Source organism: Elephantulus edwardii, unplaced genomic scaffold (assembly GCF_000299155.1).
Source record: "Elephantulus edwardii isolate Elephantulus edwardi_28Jun2011 unplaced genomic scaffold, EleEdw1.0 scaffold00032, whole genome shotgun sequence".
NCBI classification, from domain to species: Eukaryota; Metazoa; Chordata; class Mammalia; order Macroscelidea; family Macroscelididae; genus Elephantulus; species Elephantulus edwardii.
Genome location: NW_006399782.1, coordinates 21441391 through 21461326, shown reverse-complemented (window position 1 = coordinate 21461326; position 19936 = coordinate 21441391). Strand labels below are relative to the sequence as shown.

General features: G+C 41.2%; 1 protein-coding gene across 1 annotated transcript in view; it reads right to left on the bottom strand.

Annotated features, from left to right (window-relative positions):
• The window catches only part of DRD3 (dopamine receptor D3), a 70201-nt gene that overhangs the window by 12764 nt on the left and 37501 nt on the right, over nucleotides 1-19936 (bottom strand). Inside the window, exon 3 of the mRNA XM_006884272.1 lies at nucleotides 4166-4308. Within this exon, the coding sequence (XP_006884334.1) occupies nucleotides 4166-4308 (143 nt within the window). The remainder of the gene's footprint in view (nucleotides 1-4165; nucleotides 4309-19936) is intronic.

Genomic DNA, 19936 nt, shown 5'->3' with positions numbered 1-19936 from the left:
CACCCTTACACAACAGTGAACGCTCATACCCTTTCAATATCAAGTGTTGATGACAGCATCCTTCCCTTTCCTCCTCTCTATTTTTCACTGAAGAATTAGAAAAAAGTGGCAAATAGAAGTTATTTTACATTTAGAATGAATTAAAGAATTTCCTTATAGGTGGAAGAGACACTCATATCTATCATGACAATGCAGCTGTGCTGTGAAGGTCAGACTGAGGCAGAGAAGGCTTCCTCACATTGAATTCTTCTCACCAATTTTCTGAAGAATTTTCTAGAACAAGATGGCTGGTCTCTTCTACCACTAGCAGAAGAACTACTGCTGTTTAGATCTTTGGGAAAAGTGTATACTTAAATTTTGAGGCACATTGTCTTCTCTAATAAAGAAAAATAATAAGCACAACAATGACACCTTAATAATTATTGTGCTTTTATAATGGACCTGACACAATAAAACAGCATATGATTAAGTGGAGGATTTACTATGGGGTAATCAATAAACTTACAAAGTAATAGAAAGACTGAGAATATTGAGAGAGAAGTAAGACTGAATGTGCTGTCAGAGGCCTTTTGTACCTTCTCAATTCTATATTTGAAAATCCTTTTGGAAAGATTTTTCTAGGTTTTGTTTCTGGAACAATAATGATCTCATGGGTGGCAACAACACTGCAATTAACTCGTCATTCTTCTTCACTTTAGATGTTGACATTAACTAGGAACTCTGTCTAATGTCAGATTTTTAAACTCGCTGAAATGTCACCAGTGTGTGTGTACCTGTCTGTCTGTGAGAGTAAGACCCCAATCACCCCAATCAGTCCCTCAAAATGAGTAAGAGGCACCATACTCAGTCCCAGAGAGAAGTTGTACTCTGGCTGAGCAGTGATAGTGAGTTCTTGGTATTACAAATCCCAACTGAAAATGCACTTTCATACAGAAACAAGATTACAGAAGCCGACCTAGTGATCAGACCAACCCTAAAAGAACATTTAACATTTACCAAAGTGATTATTTCAGTGCTACATGGTTAATCTCTGGGGGATGTATGTGTGGTATGAGTTAAAACTAAAGTAGTATGTGAAAAAGATAAAGATCTTTGTATATTATATATACTATACTATATTATATTAAATGTATGTTTTCTGTTAAAGTAAAAAGTGGGAGGTAACATAAAGATAAGGAAAACATTATTATTTTTTTTTTAAAAAAAGACATCAGCTTAGTCAGGCAAATATTCGATGCCTTGAGGACCTTTATGTAGCAGAGTGAAGAACCTGACAAGCATATGGTATGTACTTGGCACTTCCGCGTATGTTCTACTAATTTAATTTTCCCTTAATTGCAGTGCTGTGAAGGACCACAGTGGAGGAGGTAGAGTTGAGTTATATTATTTGATGGAGTTTATATTCTAAAGTGAATGAGTCAAGTAGAAATGATGTAAAGATGTGGTAATCTGCTTCGGTAAAGATTTCAACCATGGAAAACTTACAGACTGTTCTAATCTGCCCCAAGAGGGTCATTATTAGTCAGAATTGACTCGAAGTCAATGGGTATATGTTGTTGTTGTTGTTAAGTGCCATTGAGTTGGAGGCGACTCATAGCGACCCTATGAACATAAGACCTGGACACTTGTATAACTTTTGTCCTTTCTCTAGGTTCATAGGGTTTCCAGAAGCAAGCTACTATGGACGTGGATGTCACTCCTGCTTCCAAGCTTGTTTTAATCTGGGAGTGCCACCAAACACTGTCCACCATGGGTAAACATTCTCACATTTGACACATCAGTGTCACAGTATTCGGCTTCACAGCAACCATGAGTTACCTCTGTACAGCAAGTGGACATACTAGCATTATATGACCTACAGGAATGTTTCATTGAAAACAAGTAAAGGCAGGCATAAGGGCTGCGGATTAGAGTCACCACCTTTGGCTTGGGAGCATGACTTTCTGTATACCATATACCATTGGTATTTAGAAAAAGAAATATATGCTCCATTATATTTTTATCTCAAATTTACCAATAATGAACTGAACTCAGAAAAGTTAAGTAATAGCTGATGAGTGACAGAGCTGAATTCTTTCTGACTCCAGAGCCTCTCTTTTTCTCTCTAAACGTGTTTTTGATATCTAAATCACTGTCTGGCAAATGATTTCTTTAAAACTGTTCATAAATTGGATGTGGCTACATGAGTGGTATGTCAAACCAATTGCCATCAAGTCATTTCCAATTTATGGTAACACCATGTATTACAGAGTGGAACTGTTTCATAGGGTTTTCTTGGTAGAAACCTGTACAAAATCAGATTGTCAGGACTTTTTGGTCAATAGTATCACTGGCTAAATTTGAACCACCAACCTTTAGGTAAATAGTCAAGAATGTACCATTTGTACCATGCAGGAACTTTGACTAGTATGCAGATACCAGAAATTTCTGAACCTGGAGAATGTAGGAATTCACGCTAGGAATTTAATGAACCAATGCAAATGGACATGATAAGAAATCCAGATGAGCACTATCGCACAGTTCAATCAAGCCTTTCTTAGCAAACACTTAATGCTAGTTTTCAATACCTGTAACTTTACTGCGTATTTTAATAGCTTTCATTTAGCATATGAAATTCCTAGGAATGAAAGATGAATATGGAAATGGAAAAGACACAGAAGGCATCAATCCATATGAAATATAAATTTGTCAGTGATTGACAGTGAATGCCTACTATCTCAGACATTTCAGATAAAAACATTGTCCATCCATTCAACAGATAATATGCCATCTGCCAACCCCCCGGCAAGAATTTTGTGTATTAAAATTGGATAAATACACCAGTAATTTGGAAATCTATGCAAGTTCCAGAGGTAAAGAATTATTAAATGAAAGGTTAGAAAGACATACCCAACCTCTGAACTTTTGTGATGTGTTATTTTGCCTTGTTATACTGATGGTGTGGGTCCATGGGGAGTTGCACCGATAACTCAGAGGTCACCACTCTCTGGTGATTGGGATCCATAAGCTTCTCTTCAGGAGAGAGATGGATGATCTTTTACCTGGAATTTATAATCTTGGAAGCCCACTGGAAATTCAGCTAAGAGTTGGTTATCACTCAGTGGCAAGGAATGAGCTTTTTTTACATTGTAGGTCCATTATGAATTGCCATTGCTCATTTAGAAAAGTAATTTTACAGAATTACTGGGACCCATTAATATCTTTATGGTTTATTTTGCTTTTTCTAAAACAAGTAACTATCTTTTTTTTTTTACAAGTAACTATCTTAAATTGATGTCAATGACATCACTCTTAAAATATGGGTAAACTCAGGCTTTTTATTTATTAGAACTTTTTACTTTTGTGCCAATAATTGATGAGGTTTGCCTTATGTTTTATCTCTAACTAACATTGGGTAGCATCAGGGTTGACTGAGAAAAGATTGAAATTGTCAGTAACTTAATATTTTTTGGATTTGTGATAAACAACCAAAATGAAACTAAAAACAATAATGAGTCCATGAAACAATGTGGATGAGTCTAGAGATCTCTCTAAAGTCCTAAAGAGCAATGTCTATTTAACGACTAAGGTGCAATTGATTCAGGCAATAGCCTTTCCAATCATCTGCTATGCATCTGAGAGCTGGACAAGAATAAAGATAGCAAAAGAGTTGAAGCCTTTGTGTTGTGGAGTTGGAGAAGAGTACTGAATAGTCCATGGACTACTAAAAGAACAAATAGATATACCTTGGAGAGGGTACAGCAGGAATCCTTCTTGGAGGCAAGGGTGGCAAAGCTTTATCTCATGCACTTTGGTCATATTGTTTGGAGAGGCTATTTATTCCTTATGGAGGCACATTATGCTTAGAAAGGTGGAGAGTTAGGAAAAGAGAGGAAGACCCTCAACAAGGTGGCTTGATACAGTGCAGCAGCAATAGTCTCAAGTGTACTGAGGATAAGCGTGGTGTGGAACAGGACAAGATTCAGTTCTGTTGTTCAGAGGGTTGCTAGGAGTCATACCTGAATTGACAGCACTTAACAAACAACAACAATAACAGAGTCCAAAACGCTGCTTGTAATATGGCGTGCTGTTTGGATGCCAGGGGCCACACATTTTGGGGTTGAGCATCACTCACTGCCTGTTAGGTGTGCTGTGAGTCACATGGAAGTAGAGCCATCGTTGTTACCTGTGGTGTTGAAGCCAAAGAGGAGAGGGCAGGACACAGCAAAGGCCAGGACCCAAACAACCGTGATCATGAAGGCCACACGTCGGCAGGAGCTTTGTCCTGTGCCGTGCTGGTAGTGAACCGGCATTACCACTGCAGTATACCTGAAACAGGAAAGGGAGAGAGGACAGGTATGATGGAAGGATGGATTGAAAAGAGTGGTTACTGTAGAGCAAATCATGTTGATGCATATGGTAAGAGAAGGAAAAAATTAGGTCTAGAGAGGACAGAGGTTTTGAGTGAAAATAGTAGGAAGATTGAGAAAAGGTGGATAAATAAGTCATTAGGGTAGGAGCACACCTTTCCTGATTTTGAACCATGCAGTGTTTCCTTGCTCTGTTTGACCACTGCTTCTTGGTCCAATACAGGTTTCTTATGATCACAATCAGGTGTTCTGGGATTCCCATTCTCCTCAATGTTAACCACAGTCTGTTGTAATACACACAGTCAAATGCCTTTGCATAGTCAACAAAACACAGATAGATATCCCTCTGATACTCTTTGCTTTCTGCCAAGATCCATCTGACATTGGCGATAATGTCTCTAGTGCCATGACCTCTTCTAAACCCAGCTTGTATTTCTGGTAGTTCTCTGTCAATGTACTGTTCCAGTCTTTTCTGGATAATCTTCAGCAGGATTTTGCTAGTGTGTGATATTAGAGATATTGTTTGATAATTTCCACACTGTCAGGTTGCCTTTTTTGGGAATGGGAATAAAGATGGATCTCTTATAGTCAATTATCCTTCAGATTTCTTGGCAAAACCTGGTGAGCACATCTAGGGCAGCATCTGCTTGCTGAAATATGTCAGTTGGTATTCCATCAATTCCTGAGGCTTTATTTTTTGCCAAGTCCTTTAGAGCAGCCTGAACCTCCTCTTTCATCACCAATGCCTTTTGATCATATGTTCTTTCTTGAAATTCTTCTGTGTCAGCCAATTCTTTTTGGTACAGTGACTCTATATACTCCTTCCATCCTCTTTTAATAGTTCCTTGATCATTCAATATTCTACCCATGCTGTTGTTTTTGTTAGGTGCCGTTGAGTTGTAGACGACTCATAGCGACCCTATGAATGAAAGGCCTGAGCGCTATTCTACCCATAGCATCCTTAAGTATTGCAACTCGAGGCTTGAATTTGTTCTTTAGTTCCTTCATCTTAAGAAATGCTGAGTGAGTACGGACCTTTTGATTTTCAGACTCCAGTTCTTTGCACATTTCATTATAGTATTTTACTTCGTCTTCTTGTGCTGCTGTTTGAACTCTTCTATTCGTCTCCTTTACATCTTGATTTCTTCTCTTTGCTTTGGCTTTTCCATATTCTAATGCAATATTCTTGGAAGAAGGAGTGTTATCCACTTCAGTAATAGCTTGCCTCCGGAAACCCTATGAACCTGGAGAGAGGATGAAAGGCACTCAAGGGTCGAGGACTCTCCTTCATAGGGTCGCTATGAGTCGCCTGCGACTCGACGGCACTGAACACCACCACCAATGCAATATTCAGAGTCTCCAACTTGAAATACAATGTTGTGACTGACAGGATAATATCCGTATCTATACAAGGAAGGCCAGTGAAAACCACTAGAGGAGATAGAAGAATTCTACCAACTTTTGCAGTCAGAAATCAATCAAACAAACAACCAAGATGCATTAATAATAATAATGGGTGACTGGAGTGCAAAAGCTGGGAACCAGAAGGAAGGATCAGTGATCTGAAAACATGGACTTGGTAACAGAAATGAAGCTGGGGATGTTAAGATAGAATTCTGCACAATCAATGATTTATTCATAGCAAATACCTTTTCTAAGAAACATAAATACAGGCTATACACATGGATTCCACCTGATGGTATGCACAGGAATCAGATCTGTGGAAGGAATCACTGAAGAAGTTCAATATTACCTGGGAATACTAGGTCAGATGCTGATTGAGGAACAGATCGTCAACTACTCATATGCAAGGTCAAATTAAAACTAAAGAAGGTTAAATCATATCCACAAGAATCAAAATCTGGCTTTGAGTCTGTCCCTCCTGAATTTAAAAACCAACTCAAGAACAGGTTTGAGGCCTTGAATACTGATGAATGAAGACCAGGTGAGCTGAGGGAGGATATTAAGAGTATCATCCACAAAGAATGTAAAAGGTGATTAGAAAGACAGAAGAAGACAGACCAAAATGTTAATAGAGTGTTTAAAGAATACTGCTGCAATCAAAAGGTAGGCAGACTGAATCTACCAGACATTTCAAGGACAGAAGATAAGACAATCTGCTCCTGTAAAGATTTCTAGTTTTGGAAACCCTCTGGTGCAGTTCTACTCTGAAGATCACTATGGGTCAGGACTGGCTCAACACAGTCAGCTGGTTTGTTTTTATGTTCAAACTCAAATTCCTTTTCTCTGTGTTGGAACTGACTCATAGCTGACCCTCTAGAGGCTTGAAAAGACTGTAAAATGCATGGGAGGAGATAGCCTATCTTTCTCCCCCCGCCCTGATGGTGAATTCAGACCACAAGAGAGGCACCACCTTCAGGTTAGCAGCACAGCTTCTTGTGGACGTCGCTGTGGAATTCTGGGATTGCAGAGATATACAGAAGAGAAAAAGAGAAATCGCCTTTGCCCTCACTGAGCTTAGAGTGGAAAGGGTGTAGTTTTGGTTTTTTTTTTAAAGAAAGCGAAAAAGCAAATATGCTATCATAAAAAAAAATGTACCATGAAAGAAATAAGCTAAATGATGTGTTAGCAGATAATAGAGTAGGCAAAGGAGCAGCAAACCTACATACTCAGCGTGGGCACAGAAGGGGGTGGGATAAGAGAGCCAGTCATGAGATGATGCAAGGAAGACACTCCTGGTGGAGGTATAGTAGGCCCTGTCAATTTATCCGTTATGTGTCTTTCTCATTTATCTGATGCTGTTAGGTACTGTCAAGTTGGTTCTCACTCAGAGCCTGTGTTCAATAGATTTGATTTTTCCAAATAGCTTTTCTAGTCATTGGTTCTTTTTTGTTTTTTGTTTAAATTTACTTTCACCGGTGAGCTCTGGTGGCCTAGTGGCAAGAAGCTGTACTGCAAACCCAGAGGTGCACGGTTTGAATCCACCAGATGTTCTGCTGGAGAAGGAGGGACAATCTCCTCCTGTACCAGTCAGATCTGATTTGATGGTACACACACAAAAATAATAAAATAAAAAAATTACTTTCACCACATGGTTGAGTGGGGCTATGTTAATGATGTGATGAGGTGAAGAGCACCTTTGGATGGGATCATGTTAATAAAGTGTATAGACTACTAAAGAGGGCATTGACTAGTTTTGTCATTTGCCTCATTTAAATTCAGCTAGTTCACATGCAGAAAATGGGGATCTCACTCCTTGTAAGAAAGAAAGAAAAAGAAGAGTCTATTGTCCATCTTGACTGGATTTTCCTGCCTGAGTTAGACCGGGACCTAGATGAGAGCAGCAGCAGTAACAGCAGCAGAAAACCAGAGACCTGTGGGAGATGAAGATGACTGAGAACCACAGCTCCATGGAGCCAGAACCAGAACCAGTTTCAAGGGCCTTTGCTCAAGCTTGATGGAGGTCTGGGAAGGTGAGGGAAAATACTATAAATGCCAAGACCAAGAGAACTTTGTAGCACTGACCAAGAGAACTTTGTAGCACTGGCCTGAAGCTGCAAGACTAATAATGGTCAAAGGTCCTGCAAGCATACCTGAGAAGCTGTCCTGACCAAGAATTATACCCTGTTCCCAACTTGTTAACTTCCCTAATATAACCTGTAGCTGTATCGCCTGTGAGTTCTGTGTGGCAATTACAATGGATTAGCAGACTCTGTAGGAGAGCATCAAGCACCGTGGAGGGACAGTTAGTGTTGGAACTGACAGAGGTACAGAAGTGTGGAGGCATATCTGGTCTTATATTGATGTAGATACTGTGTTAGTCCATCTCAATGATGGTTTTCTCTTTATCATTGACTCTCTAGTAAGTATGATGTCTCTCTGATAACAGATCCCTCCTGATAGCATGCCCAATGTGTGTGTGAGTTGAAATCTTGCCATTTTTTGCTTCTAAGGAACATTCTGGCTACACTTCTACCAAGACAGATTTGTTCATTCTTCTGGTAGTCCATGATATAGTCAGTATTCTTCATCAACACCATAATTCAGAAGCAACAAGTCCCTCATCTTTTTTTATTCATTGTACAGTTTTGCATGCATATGAGGCAACTGAAAATACTATGCCTTGGGCCAGACCTTAGTCCTCAAAGTGACAGCTTTGCTTTTTAACATTTTAAAGAAAAGTCTTTTGCAACAGATTTGTCCAAAGCAATGTGTCATTTAATTTCTTGACTGCTGCTTGCATGGGCTCCATTTATCTGCCCATTCTTTTCCCACCACCTGTTCTCTAGAATAGCCATAGCCTCTTGGAAGGTTTCCTCTTCTCCAGCATTTTGTTCCTCAAATCCATATTCCACTCTGCTGCAAGGCTACAGAAATAGATTTCATCATTTTGGAATCCAGCTTAAAAGTCTGTGTACCACAGACTTATAGAATTTTAGCCTGTGTGATCACCTCTCTATAAGTATGGCTAGAACCTGTGGAAATGAGGAAATATCACATCCATGATTATATGACCAATCAGTTGAAAAGAGAGATTATACTAAGTGTGCTTGACATAATTAGGTAATAATTTAAAAAGGACTGGACCCATCCTGAAATCAGAAACTTTCAAAGAATGAAAAAATGCCCCTGCCAACCTTTAGGGGACAAACTGCCATGTTTTAGAAAGATCCTTGTGACAAGGAATGCAAAATGAAATGTTTCCAGTTGAGTCAGCAGGAAAGCAGTGGCCTTAGTCCTGTTGTTGTTGCTGTGTACCATTGAGTAGGAACCTATCATCCATAGCTGACCCTTCAGCAAGTTTTCAGAGGAGGCAGTGAATCACAGAGGAGGAGACTGCCCATCCTTCTCCTGCGAAGCAGCTGGAGGATTTAAACCGCGTACTTTTGAGGTAGCAGTGCAGTTTACTGCCGCTAGGCCAACTCTTCTAACAACTTCATTGAGGTCAGCCTTGAGAAACCCTAAGCAGAAAACCCACTTACACTCTGCATTGGATTTGTTAGAGAACTGAGTGCTAACAAATTGTGTTGTTTTAAGTCACAATATTTGTGACTTTTGTTATATCTCACTCTTTCTCATTGCCATTGAATTGGAACAGCTGACCTTCCAGTGGGTTTTCTGAGGATGTAAATCACATATGAGGAGATTGCCCTTCATTTTCCAGTGGAGTGGTTGGTGGATTCAAACCATAGAGGGTACCTTTGGGTCCGTAGTGCAGTTCCTACAGACTAGGCCACCAGCGCTCCCTATTGTTACACAGCATTAGAAAACTAACACACAATTAATGTTCTTCCTTCACCCATATGCCAAACTTCTTAGCTTTCCCAACATTATGTCAACTTACCTTGCCAAACTGACCTCCAATTGGTTTTTTCATTCCAGCCTAATGGGCCTAGTGATAGGTATTTTTCTAGTCTCTTTGTTTAATCCATTATTCCTGCTTCCTCAGATTTGCCCTCCATTAATTCCATCTCAGGTCGTTTTCTTATTTCCCTCTGAATTTATAAAACATCTCTTCCAATCAATCACATTGTTCTTATATATGCATTTATCTTGCCTTGTTAATGAACTTGCTTCCTGGCTGGATATAGATAGCTCCACATGATTTAAGGCATTTGATGGCTCAGAAAATCTGATAGCCTTACTATTCCTTGTAGGTCCTTGCACAAGATAACAAGAAGTTGTTGATTGATTACATCATGGATATGGATGACCTCCCTTCCTGTAAGATGATAATTCTAATCCATGAACCTCAAACTAAAGCGTTAAGCCAAACAAGTGCCTTTCTCCTGATGCGTCTATTTTATATCCCATCCCATGAATTTCTTACTCAGGAAGAAGCAGAACAAGATCACCAGATCTCCTCCAAGTGTCTTACTCAAAGGGTTTTGTAATTTACTGGAACAGTGGGTTGAACTTTTAAGTCAAATGTCTCTAGCAGTGCCAATTACTGGAGATCCCTGAGACACCTTGGAGAAGAGGCTGAAACTTGAGCCTTGTAGCTGTCATGCCCAAATGGTGAACAGAAGGTGGAGGAAGAAGCTGCTTTCACTTTCTCCTGCCCAAACCTGAATGGTGGACTAGGGCCTTCCGATTATATAATGTCGTTTGTTATAAAGAACCCAACCCAACCTTTCTACATATTTAGCTGCATGCTGATAAATGGCCAGAAACCAACTCTCTGAGTGAAACAAGTACTAATTTTGTAACAATTGCCAATTGTCCTGGTGTAAATAATCTCACCAGGACCCATTTTAAAACTACCACCAAAGCTTTAGTAACTAGCTAAAAAAAGAGACTAAAATGTTTCCAGTCAACTCTTGCTAGCCATGAGCTAACTCCAGGACACTACTGAGAGTTGCATACTTCTTAATATGCTTTCATGCTCAGCCACTGCTTGGAGGTTATTAACATTACCTCCATGAGGCAGTAAGTGAAGAGATGACCATTTCCATTTGAAAAGGGAGGATTCAGAGACATGGGAGGTTAAGTAATGATCCAAGATCCCCAGAGAGTTGTTACAGAGAACAGATCTCCCACCTCCAACACTGATTGTCTTTCTCGAATACCCTGCTCCCTCCAAGCTCATTGACAAGTCTCTGGGGCCCTTTGGAGACAAATACATCCTTGAAGAAACCCCCGTTGAGAGAGTAGTTTGTGCTTAGAGAGCACCATGAATGCCTAGAACTCAGCTTCACCAATTAGCTTAATTCTATTAATTGTCTCCAAAGTCATATTAAAATATCCAGGCCATATTATTGGGAATTCTTATTAAGTGCTTCTCCTTTGGAAAGAGAACTTTGGAGTTCTGATGGCCTAGTGGTAAGGAGTTGTGCTGCCAACCCAAGGGCTGGAGGTTTGAATCCGCTAGCTGCTCTACCTGAGGAAGATAGTCAAGCTCCTCCCATGTAATTTACAAGCTCTGAAAACCCTCTGGAGGGTCAATTTTGAGTGGGTTTTGACAAAATCGTACATAAAATCAGTAACTTTTCCTCTGGCTTTTTCTAAAGCATTTCTGAGGTGGATCCAGTTCAGGAATTGTGATGGGTTTGGGTTGGATTTTTTTGTTGGGGTTTTGTGTGTGTGTGTGTGTGTGTGTGTGTGTGTGTGTGTGTGTGTGTGTTATGGCTTGTCTTTGGTCCCATGTTGTATTTTAAAAAAGATTGGCTTGAATACATGAATTCATAGACATTGTGTTTCATTCATGCTGTTGTTGTGTACCATTCAGTAAGAGGGCGGAGATTGCCCATCCTTCTCCCGCGGAGCAGCTGATGGATTTGAACTGCATCCTTGGAGATTGCAGCACAGCTTTTTACCACTAGGCCAGCAGAGCTCCCCCTACAACCAGTGTACTACAGTGAATTATTCAGTATGGCTTTTCTATTCATTTCTTTGACTTCGACCTATTTTTTTTCTCTTTTCTTCAGTCAAATTCAGCAGAGGTGGGGAATTCTATACCAACTTTAGTTGCACTAATGTTAATAGCTTCTGATAACCCATTACCATCGGACCATCCACAAATTTCCACGTCATTCTACTCAGGAGTTTCTATATGAGTTTGAACCACTAACATTTTAATTAGCAGTGGAATTTCTTAACAATTGTGTCACTACGGAGTGCAGTGACTGACCTAAAAATTGAGTATAAAATGTCCTTGAGCTGTAATCAAGTCAGAATCAACTCAGAACTGACCACCAGTAGATTTTCAGGAGGCTGTAACAGCCTGGAAGGAAACTGCTTATCTTTCTCTCATGGAATCGTTGATGGATTCAAACTGCCAGAAAGGTGGCATCGTTGGGTTAACAGCACAACTCCCTAAGGACTATGGCCTTAGAGCTACCACCATGACCAGGAAGGACTAAGGTACATAGGTCATTAATGAGAGGACTGGACATCTTTATGCTATCCCATTAGGCTTAAATGGAGTTGGTTCAGAGGCAGAAAACAGGAATCATCCTACCATCAAGAAGAGTGCCTTTCATTTACATTGTGTTTCATACAATCGTTCATATTCATTGTATTTTAGATAATGAATTACTATTGACCTGTGCCTTTCATTATCCAATCTTTTGGGGTAGGAATGTGTATTTTTAACAAGCAAGGGAATTTTGCGCCTGGACAACTTCAACAACGTCTTCATGAGAACAATTCTCTGTGTCAATAATTGTTAATTTAGGTAAGAATTGAGAGGAGCCAATATATTTTCTACCGTTACATAAAAAATTTCCTTCTTGTTATTTTTAAAAAGTGACAAAAATTTAGAATGGAAGAACACCTTCCCCTACCCTGTCGGATTCCATGATTTTGCTGTTGGGGAGCGTGCTTGCAAGAGGCGCCTTTTGAGACTGTTCCAGCATTAGCCATCGGAGGGCACCAGAACGCAGCAAGAACTCTGCCAGCTCTTCTGGGGTGAGAAGTTCATGGCTCCTCGGGGCTCGCCAGGCCTGTGGGGAGTCGGGGAGCGAGGGCGGGACCCCTCTGGTTTCTAGAGCCCTGCAGGCACGCAGAATTCCCACCCTAGAAGATTGCTCAGCCTCTTGTTTCCTCTTAAAGCTGCACAAGATCACAGAGCGAGGCGTGATCCAACGTATCCTGGGGTGCTGGGCTTGGCCCAGGACCCTCTGAATGTGTGTGTCTTCCCAGGGCTGCCTCCCCAGGGCCCTGTGCTCACTGGGACACCGTGCTCCCCTGGGCCTTCCTTGGTACAAGTGTGACCCACTGTGCAGACAGACTGCACCATCCTGCCGCCTTCATGCCAGGCTTCCCCCTTCCCCTTAGATGTATAGCAACTTCAGATTCTTTGTGGTGTGGATTACTCCACTGACCCCAACACTGTCACGTGCTTAAAGGTGTAGACGTTCGTGGACTTCAGAAATTCGCATCTGAGTCCCACCTGTACAGCTTAACTGTGTGGCAGTAATTTAACTTCTACACGATTCCGTTTTCCTCATCTGTACAATATGAAAAAAAAAAAAAACCCACCAAACCCCAAAAAAACCCAATCACCAGTGAGATGCTAGGACCCTGTAAGACAGGAGGATTGTCTTGCAGGGTTTCCAGGCTTATAAATCTTTAAGGATGCAAAAGGTCCTATCTTTCTCCTGTGGAGCAGCTGGTAAGTTCCAATCACTACAGCCCTTTTGATAGCAGCCCAGGCTTTAACTACTGCACTCACCACGACTCCTGCTTTATACTATAGGGATAATGTTGCTGTTGTTGATTGCCTTCGAGTCAAGCATGACTCATAGTGACCCTATGAACAAAAGGCTTGAAGCCTCTCTACAACTATCAACATTTATCAAAGTTCGTAGAGCTTCCAGAGGCATGTGATTCCTCCCAAATAGATTGATTGAGATTCTGGTGGTGGTGGTGTGTGCCTTTGAGCCAGAACAGCCCCATAGCTGACTCTCCAGAGGTTTCTCAGAGTCAGTAAACTGCATGAGAAGAGGTTGCTCATCCTTCTCCCTCAGAGCTACAGCTGAATTCCAACAGCATGCCTTTGGAATTGCACTGCAGCTTCTTGCCACTAGGCTACCAGAGCTCCCCTCTAAGTGTATAGATACACAGAATATTCAGCAAATGTTATTATTGTTTTATTATGCTAGACCAAGATATCTGTTACTATTCGTACAAAAGGGTTTAGGGCTTTTCTACCTCTTGCTCTTGATTATCGGGGAGTATTACATTTACGGGAGCTCCAGTGGCTTAGTGGTGAGGAATTGCACTGCCAACACAAAGGTTCTTGATTCTAATCCAGCAGTTTTACCGTGAGAGGAGGATGGGTAATCTCCTCCCATATGATCAACTGCCTCTGAAAACCCCCTAGAGGGTCAGCTATGGGTGGGTTCTGACTCAATGGTACACGACAAGGACAAAAAAATTATTTACATATGGCACTTTCTGTGTTCCAGGCACTGCTCAAAGTACTTTACAAATTTTAATTTATCTCTTTCTCATAACAAACCTTTGAGAGAGTTTCTATTGCTGTTTGTTGTTAAATGCCATTGAGTCAACTGTGACCCTTTGTGACCCTGTGAATGATGGCTCTGAATCTTGCCCTATCCTGAGCCAGCACCATTGTCTCTGACACACCTGCCCCATTGCCACAGACACTATGTCAATCCATCTCATCCAGGGTCTTCCTCTTCTGTGCTCACCCTCTACCTTTCCAAGCATGATGTCCTTCTGGAAGAACTGGTCCCTCCAATTTAGGTGACAAGTCTAAAGTATATGAGATGGAGCTTCAAAACCCTTCCCTCCAAAGAACAACCTGGTTTTACCCTTTCCAGAATAGACCTGTTTGCTCTCTTGGCAGTCCATGGTACGTTCAGTACTCTTCTCTAGCATCACAACTCAAAGGCATTGATTATTCTCCTGGCATCTATTACTCTTCCATTTATGGTACGCTAACTGAGGCCCAGGGGGGGTGAACAGGCTTGCTTAAGGTCGCACTGCTATTAAATGGTAACACTAAGATTGAAGGTAAACTGTCAGATTCCAGATTCAGAGAGCCTAGAGTATGATCCTCTGTTCCTCACCTCCACATTTCAGCAAAAGACAGTGTGATGTAGTGGCAAGGGAGTGAGCAATTCTTACTCTATACCTGTTAGCTCATAAACTTTATTTGTAAAATGAAGATAATACACACATCTTACAGACTTGTTGTGGGAGTCAGCAATAGTGAATGAATATCTCCTTGTGCTGGGCCCATTAAGTTCCCTTGAGTCAGCTCCAGCTACAAAACAAAACCTACCCATCCTGTGCCATCCTCAGAATCCCTACTATGCTTAAACCTGTTGTCAAGCCACCTCATTGAGGATCTTTCTCCCCTTCGCAAACCCTTTCCTTTCCCAAGTGTGTTGGCCAGTCCCAAGGATTATTTGCTTAGCATACAGATTGAATAGCTATGTTGAAAGGATACCCTGCATGTACATTTCCTGATTTTCAACTATGTAGTAAATATCCCCTTGTTCTAGTGGGATTACTGCTTCATGGTCTATGTACAGGTTCTTTACAAGCAAGAGAAAGTGTTCTGGAATTCCCAGTTGCCACTCTTCTCAATGTTATCTACAATTTATCTATAAATTATACGTCTACACAGATGAATGCCTGTGCATGTGCAATACCAAATAGATAAATATCTTTCCAATATTCTAAGCTTTCAGCCAAAAATCCATCCTTGTTCCATGGCCTTTTCTGAATCCAGCTTGGATTTCTGGGAGTTCCCTGTCATTGTACTGCTTCTGCTATTTCTAATAATCTTTAGCAAGATTTTACCTGCTTGTGATATTAATGATAACAGTTTTCTAAATTTCTGCATTCTGTTGCATCATCTTTCCCCCCAAATGGGCACAAAAGTGAATCTTCCCCAGTTATTTGACTAGAAAATTGACTTCTACATTTTCTATATAGATGAGTGAGCACATTCAGTGCAGCTGGAGTGGGTTTTTTTTTTTTTTTAAGGTGAAAGATTTATACAATCTGAAGAGGAACAAGAGTATGTACCTGTTTGTTGAAAGGCCTCAGCTGATACTCTGTTGGTTCCTTGAACCTTACCTTTTGCCAATGCTTTCAGTGTCACTAATTTTTGCCCTGATTTGTTGTAGTCTTCTGGGTTTTCATCAGCTGAATTTTAGAAGTAGATTGGCATGTCTTTCTTCCTGTTGTTGTGTACCGCAGAGTCAGAACCAACTCATAGTTGACCCTCCAATGGGTTTTCAGGGGCAGTTAATGATACGGGAGGATATTGTCCATCCTTCACCCATGGAGCAGCTGGTGGCCTTGAACCATGTGATTTTGGGCCACCAGAGCTAGTCCATCTTAATTTGAAAGCTCTGCTGAAACCTTGTCAAGCATCATAGCAACACATGAGCCTTCACTAACAGGAAAAAGGTGGCTATGCCTGAAATGCACTGGTGAAAAAATCCAATCTGGAGCTTCCATGGGAGTTGAGAATCCTTCCAGTGAACCACTGACAATCTCAAATAAATGGTAGCTATATTTAGTGTTGCTTTTAAGACAAATGAAAGGGAGCTCTAGTAGTCTTTAGATAAGAAGCTGCACTGCAATGCTGAAGGCACATGGTTCAAATCCACCAGCTTTTTATGCAGGAGAAAGTTGGACAATCTGGTCCTGTACAATTAACTGCCTCTGAAAAACTCACTGGAGTGTCAGTTATGGGTCAGTTCTGACTTCAAGGTACAGAACAAGATTCATGAAAATTTTATTTACTCAGAAGTAATTAGGATATTGAAGATGAAAGAATGTGTCTAGCATACCTCGAACTCCAAGGAAATAGCACCTTTGGAGGTAGGTACGGCCAGAGGCCTCTCCCTTGTGCTTCATGCCATCCTTCAACAATTAAAAGGCCATTTGTTGTAATAAAGTGCTGACCAAGGAGTCAGGTGAGTTGAGTTCTAGTCTCAGAGCTGTAATAAGAAGCAGGAGCCCAGGGAAGGATGTAACACTGCTGGGTAAGTAGGAGGGAGGCTAATGGCTCAATGGCTCTCACATCTGTCTTTGTAGTCTATGTGCTTGTCACTATACTCAAGCACTGAAGCTCTGGATACCTTTACAGAATATACCTTCTGCCTGTCTCTGGTTAGGGGTGGCCTGTGGGTTGGGGAGATCTGATGAGAAAATAGGCCTGACTCAAACTCCCCGCCTGAGTTTAATGAGCCCCCATGCTCTGTGTGGCCACTTTTTGCCACCTTTTATTTGGTCAGACAGGGGGCTCAATAAATCTTTAGTTTTGTGGACTCCCCTGGCGGAATTGTTGAAGAAGAAAGCTTTTTTGCAAATGACTGGAAAGCCTTTTGCAAAAATAAAGTGCTTATTTAGATGCAAACTAAAAATCCAAGGTGCCTGTGACTCATCTGGTACCTATTGTGCTCGCTGCAAAGAAGCGGAGGCTTGCCTGTGTGATGGGTGCCATTTGAGAGCCACTTAAAGAACTCCCTGGTGAATGAATTTGGTTGCATTATTCCTGGGGCTCCTGATGGAGGACTCTGATTCTTGCTGCTCGCATCCTGTCCTCCTCCTTTCACATTCTCAGGCCTCTCCCTGAGGTAGTTCTGACCCAGGATGCACTGGGAGGGGACAAGCCTGCTGGGGGGGGGGCAGGAGCTAAGGGAGTGGGGGTTTGTGCTCACCAGGACTTCCCACTCTGCTTTTCAAAGAAGAAAAGACAGCATTAATCTAAGCATCCAGAGTGATATGACAATAGTATTACTTGCTTTCAAAAGCTCTTTTATCATTCCCCTTTATTTCTTACAGTCCTTACCACACTATTATTACGAACCAGGGCTTCATGACCAAAAAATACTGAATCTATTTGGTCAGGTTTGTCAGATTGGTGATTGGCATTGTGCGAAGACCAAAGGGTTGCATGAATGACTGTATTTTTAATGAATTGACCAGCTATTTGGCATCACATGAACAGAACTTAATGCTGTGTATTGTAAACTGCTGTGAAGGATAATGGAGACAGCTTTTCTAAGGGCTGTTTTCACTCCCAGAATGGGATGGGGACTCTGTTTTGAGGACTGGCTATTTCTATAGGAACCACCTCCATCAGAGATCCACCTCCATGGGAATAAGCTGAGGCATGGCGTATCTCTCCAAGTTTCACGTAAAGGAGAGCTATGCACCCTGAGAGTTTTCCTAATGGGGGCAGAGGCCAATTCAAGGTTTACCCTTGTTAGTTAACATGTTACTCTAGTTAGTTGTACTTTAAGTTGTGAAAGCAGTTGTTGTTGTTGTTGTTATGTGCCATCGAGTCGCTTGCGACTCATAGCGACCCTATGCACAACAGCCCTAAACTTTGCTCTGTCTGTCCTGTGCCAATCGCACTGTCTCTGACACTCCCATCCCGATTACCCCAGTCACTGAATCAATCCACCTCATATAGGGCCTTCCCCTCCTGCACTGTCCCTCTACCCTCCCAAGCATGATGTCCTTCCGGTCTCTCCTCACAACATGTCCAAAGTATGTTAGACGTAGCCTTAGAATCCTTGCCTCCAAGGAGCCACCCGGTTTAACCTTTTCCAGGACGAATCTGTTTGTTTTCCTAGCAGTCCATGGTATTCTCAATACTCATCTCCAGCACCACAGCTCAAAGGCACTGTGCCAGCAATATTAGTTTGTTACAATATAGTTTCTTACACCTTTCGGCATTACACAACTTGCACAGCTTCAGCCTTTATATAACTGTGGAAGTGAGTATATGTGGAAAACAGTATGTCAATATAAGCTCAAGAGGTAGGGAGCAAGGTGATGGATAAAATTGGGAGAAGGCTTCTCTCATGCTTTTGTTGTTACTGTTAGGTGTTGTGGAGTCAGCTATGACTTATGGCGACCTTGTGATGAAAAGAACATATATGAACCTAGGCTTATCCTTCTTACCATCTCTGAATCTCTGATATGTCCTATTTCATTGTTACAGTCACATCATCAATCCATCTTGTTGAAGGTGTTCTTCTCTTTCTCTGATGCACCACTTTTCCCACTGTGAATCTCCCTCATACAACTTTTCTCTCCTTCTTGCCAAGGCTAACTTTCTCCCCCTCACTTACATTCTTCCTGCAGATGAGTGAAGTCAGGCAGTGACACCTAAATTCAGTTTGATAATCCTCAAGGTGTGTAATAGGTACAGGAAGATGGTCAGGTGACAAGTTATGCATGTTTGGGGTGGTAGATACAATTAGAAAACAAACCAGAGCTGTTGACTACTTTTGCAAAAAATATATTTAAAAAACATATATGTAATGATGGCTTTTTCACCAACAACCCTTTGGTGGTTAGGGCCTGTTATTTAAAGCAGCTCTCTGACCTGGAAGGTAGGTTTTATTGAACAACTGCCCAAAGATTCAGCAGAGACTTCCATGTGACTATAATATTCCCATCTGGGATGTTCCCCTAGTGTGCCAGCCATGAGTTTCAGCTAAAAAGCTTCAACACCCTCCCAAGAATAAATCGTGCAGACTTTGCAGGCTTCAACTGCATCTTGTAACATGATACTAGCGTGCTTGATTTGCTATTAGAGAACAACACTAATTTATCAGTTTATTGTATTGGGAGAATGAATTGTTCTAATTAGAAAAGCAATTGTCTGTTAGTTTGCTGTACTGACTGTACTGAGGTAATTTGTGGGCTGCGGTGATGCTGAAAGCTATGTCACCAGCATGTCAAATGCCACAGTGGTCATCCACAGTGGATAGGTTTTAGCAGAGCTCCCAGATTAAGACAGAGTAGGATGTAGAATTGACTATGACTTCTTAAATAGTGAGCCTCTGAAAACACTATGAGTAGTAGAGGAACAAGGTTAGTTATAGTATTAGAGGTAAAACTTAGGCTGGACAGCATTCAAAATGTGGGAAGATAGTGACAAACATCCTTTAATAATTGGAACATGGAATGTACAAAATATGAATGCTAGAAAACAAAATGAAACCAAATGCAAGAACATGGATATTCTAGGCATTAGTGAGATGAGCTTTGGCCATTTTGAATCAGAAAATCACATGATATACTATGCTGGGAATGAAAAACAGAAGAATGGTGTTGCATTCAAAGTTAAAAAGACAATTTCAAGTTCTATCCTAAAGTACAATGCTGTGAGTGATAGG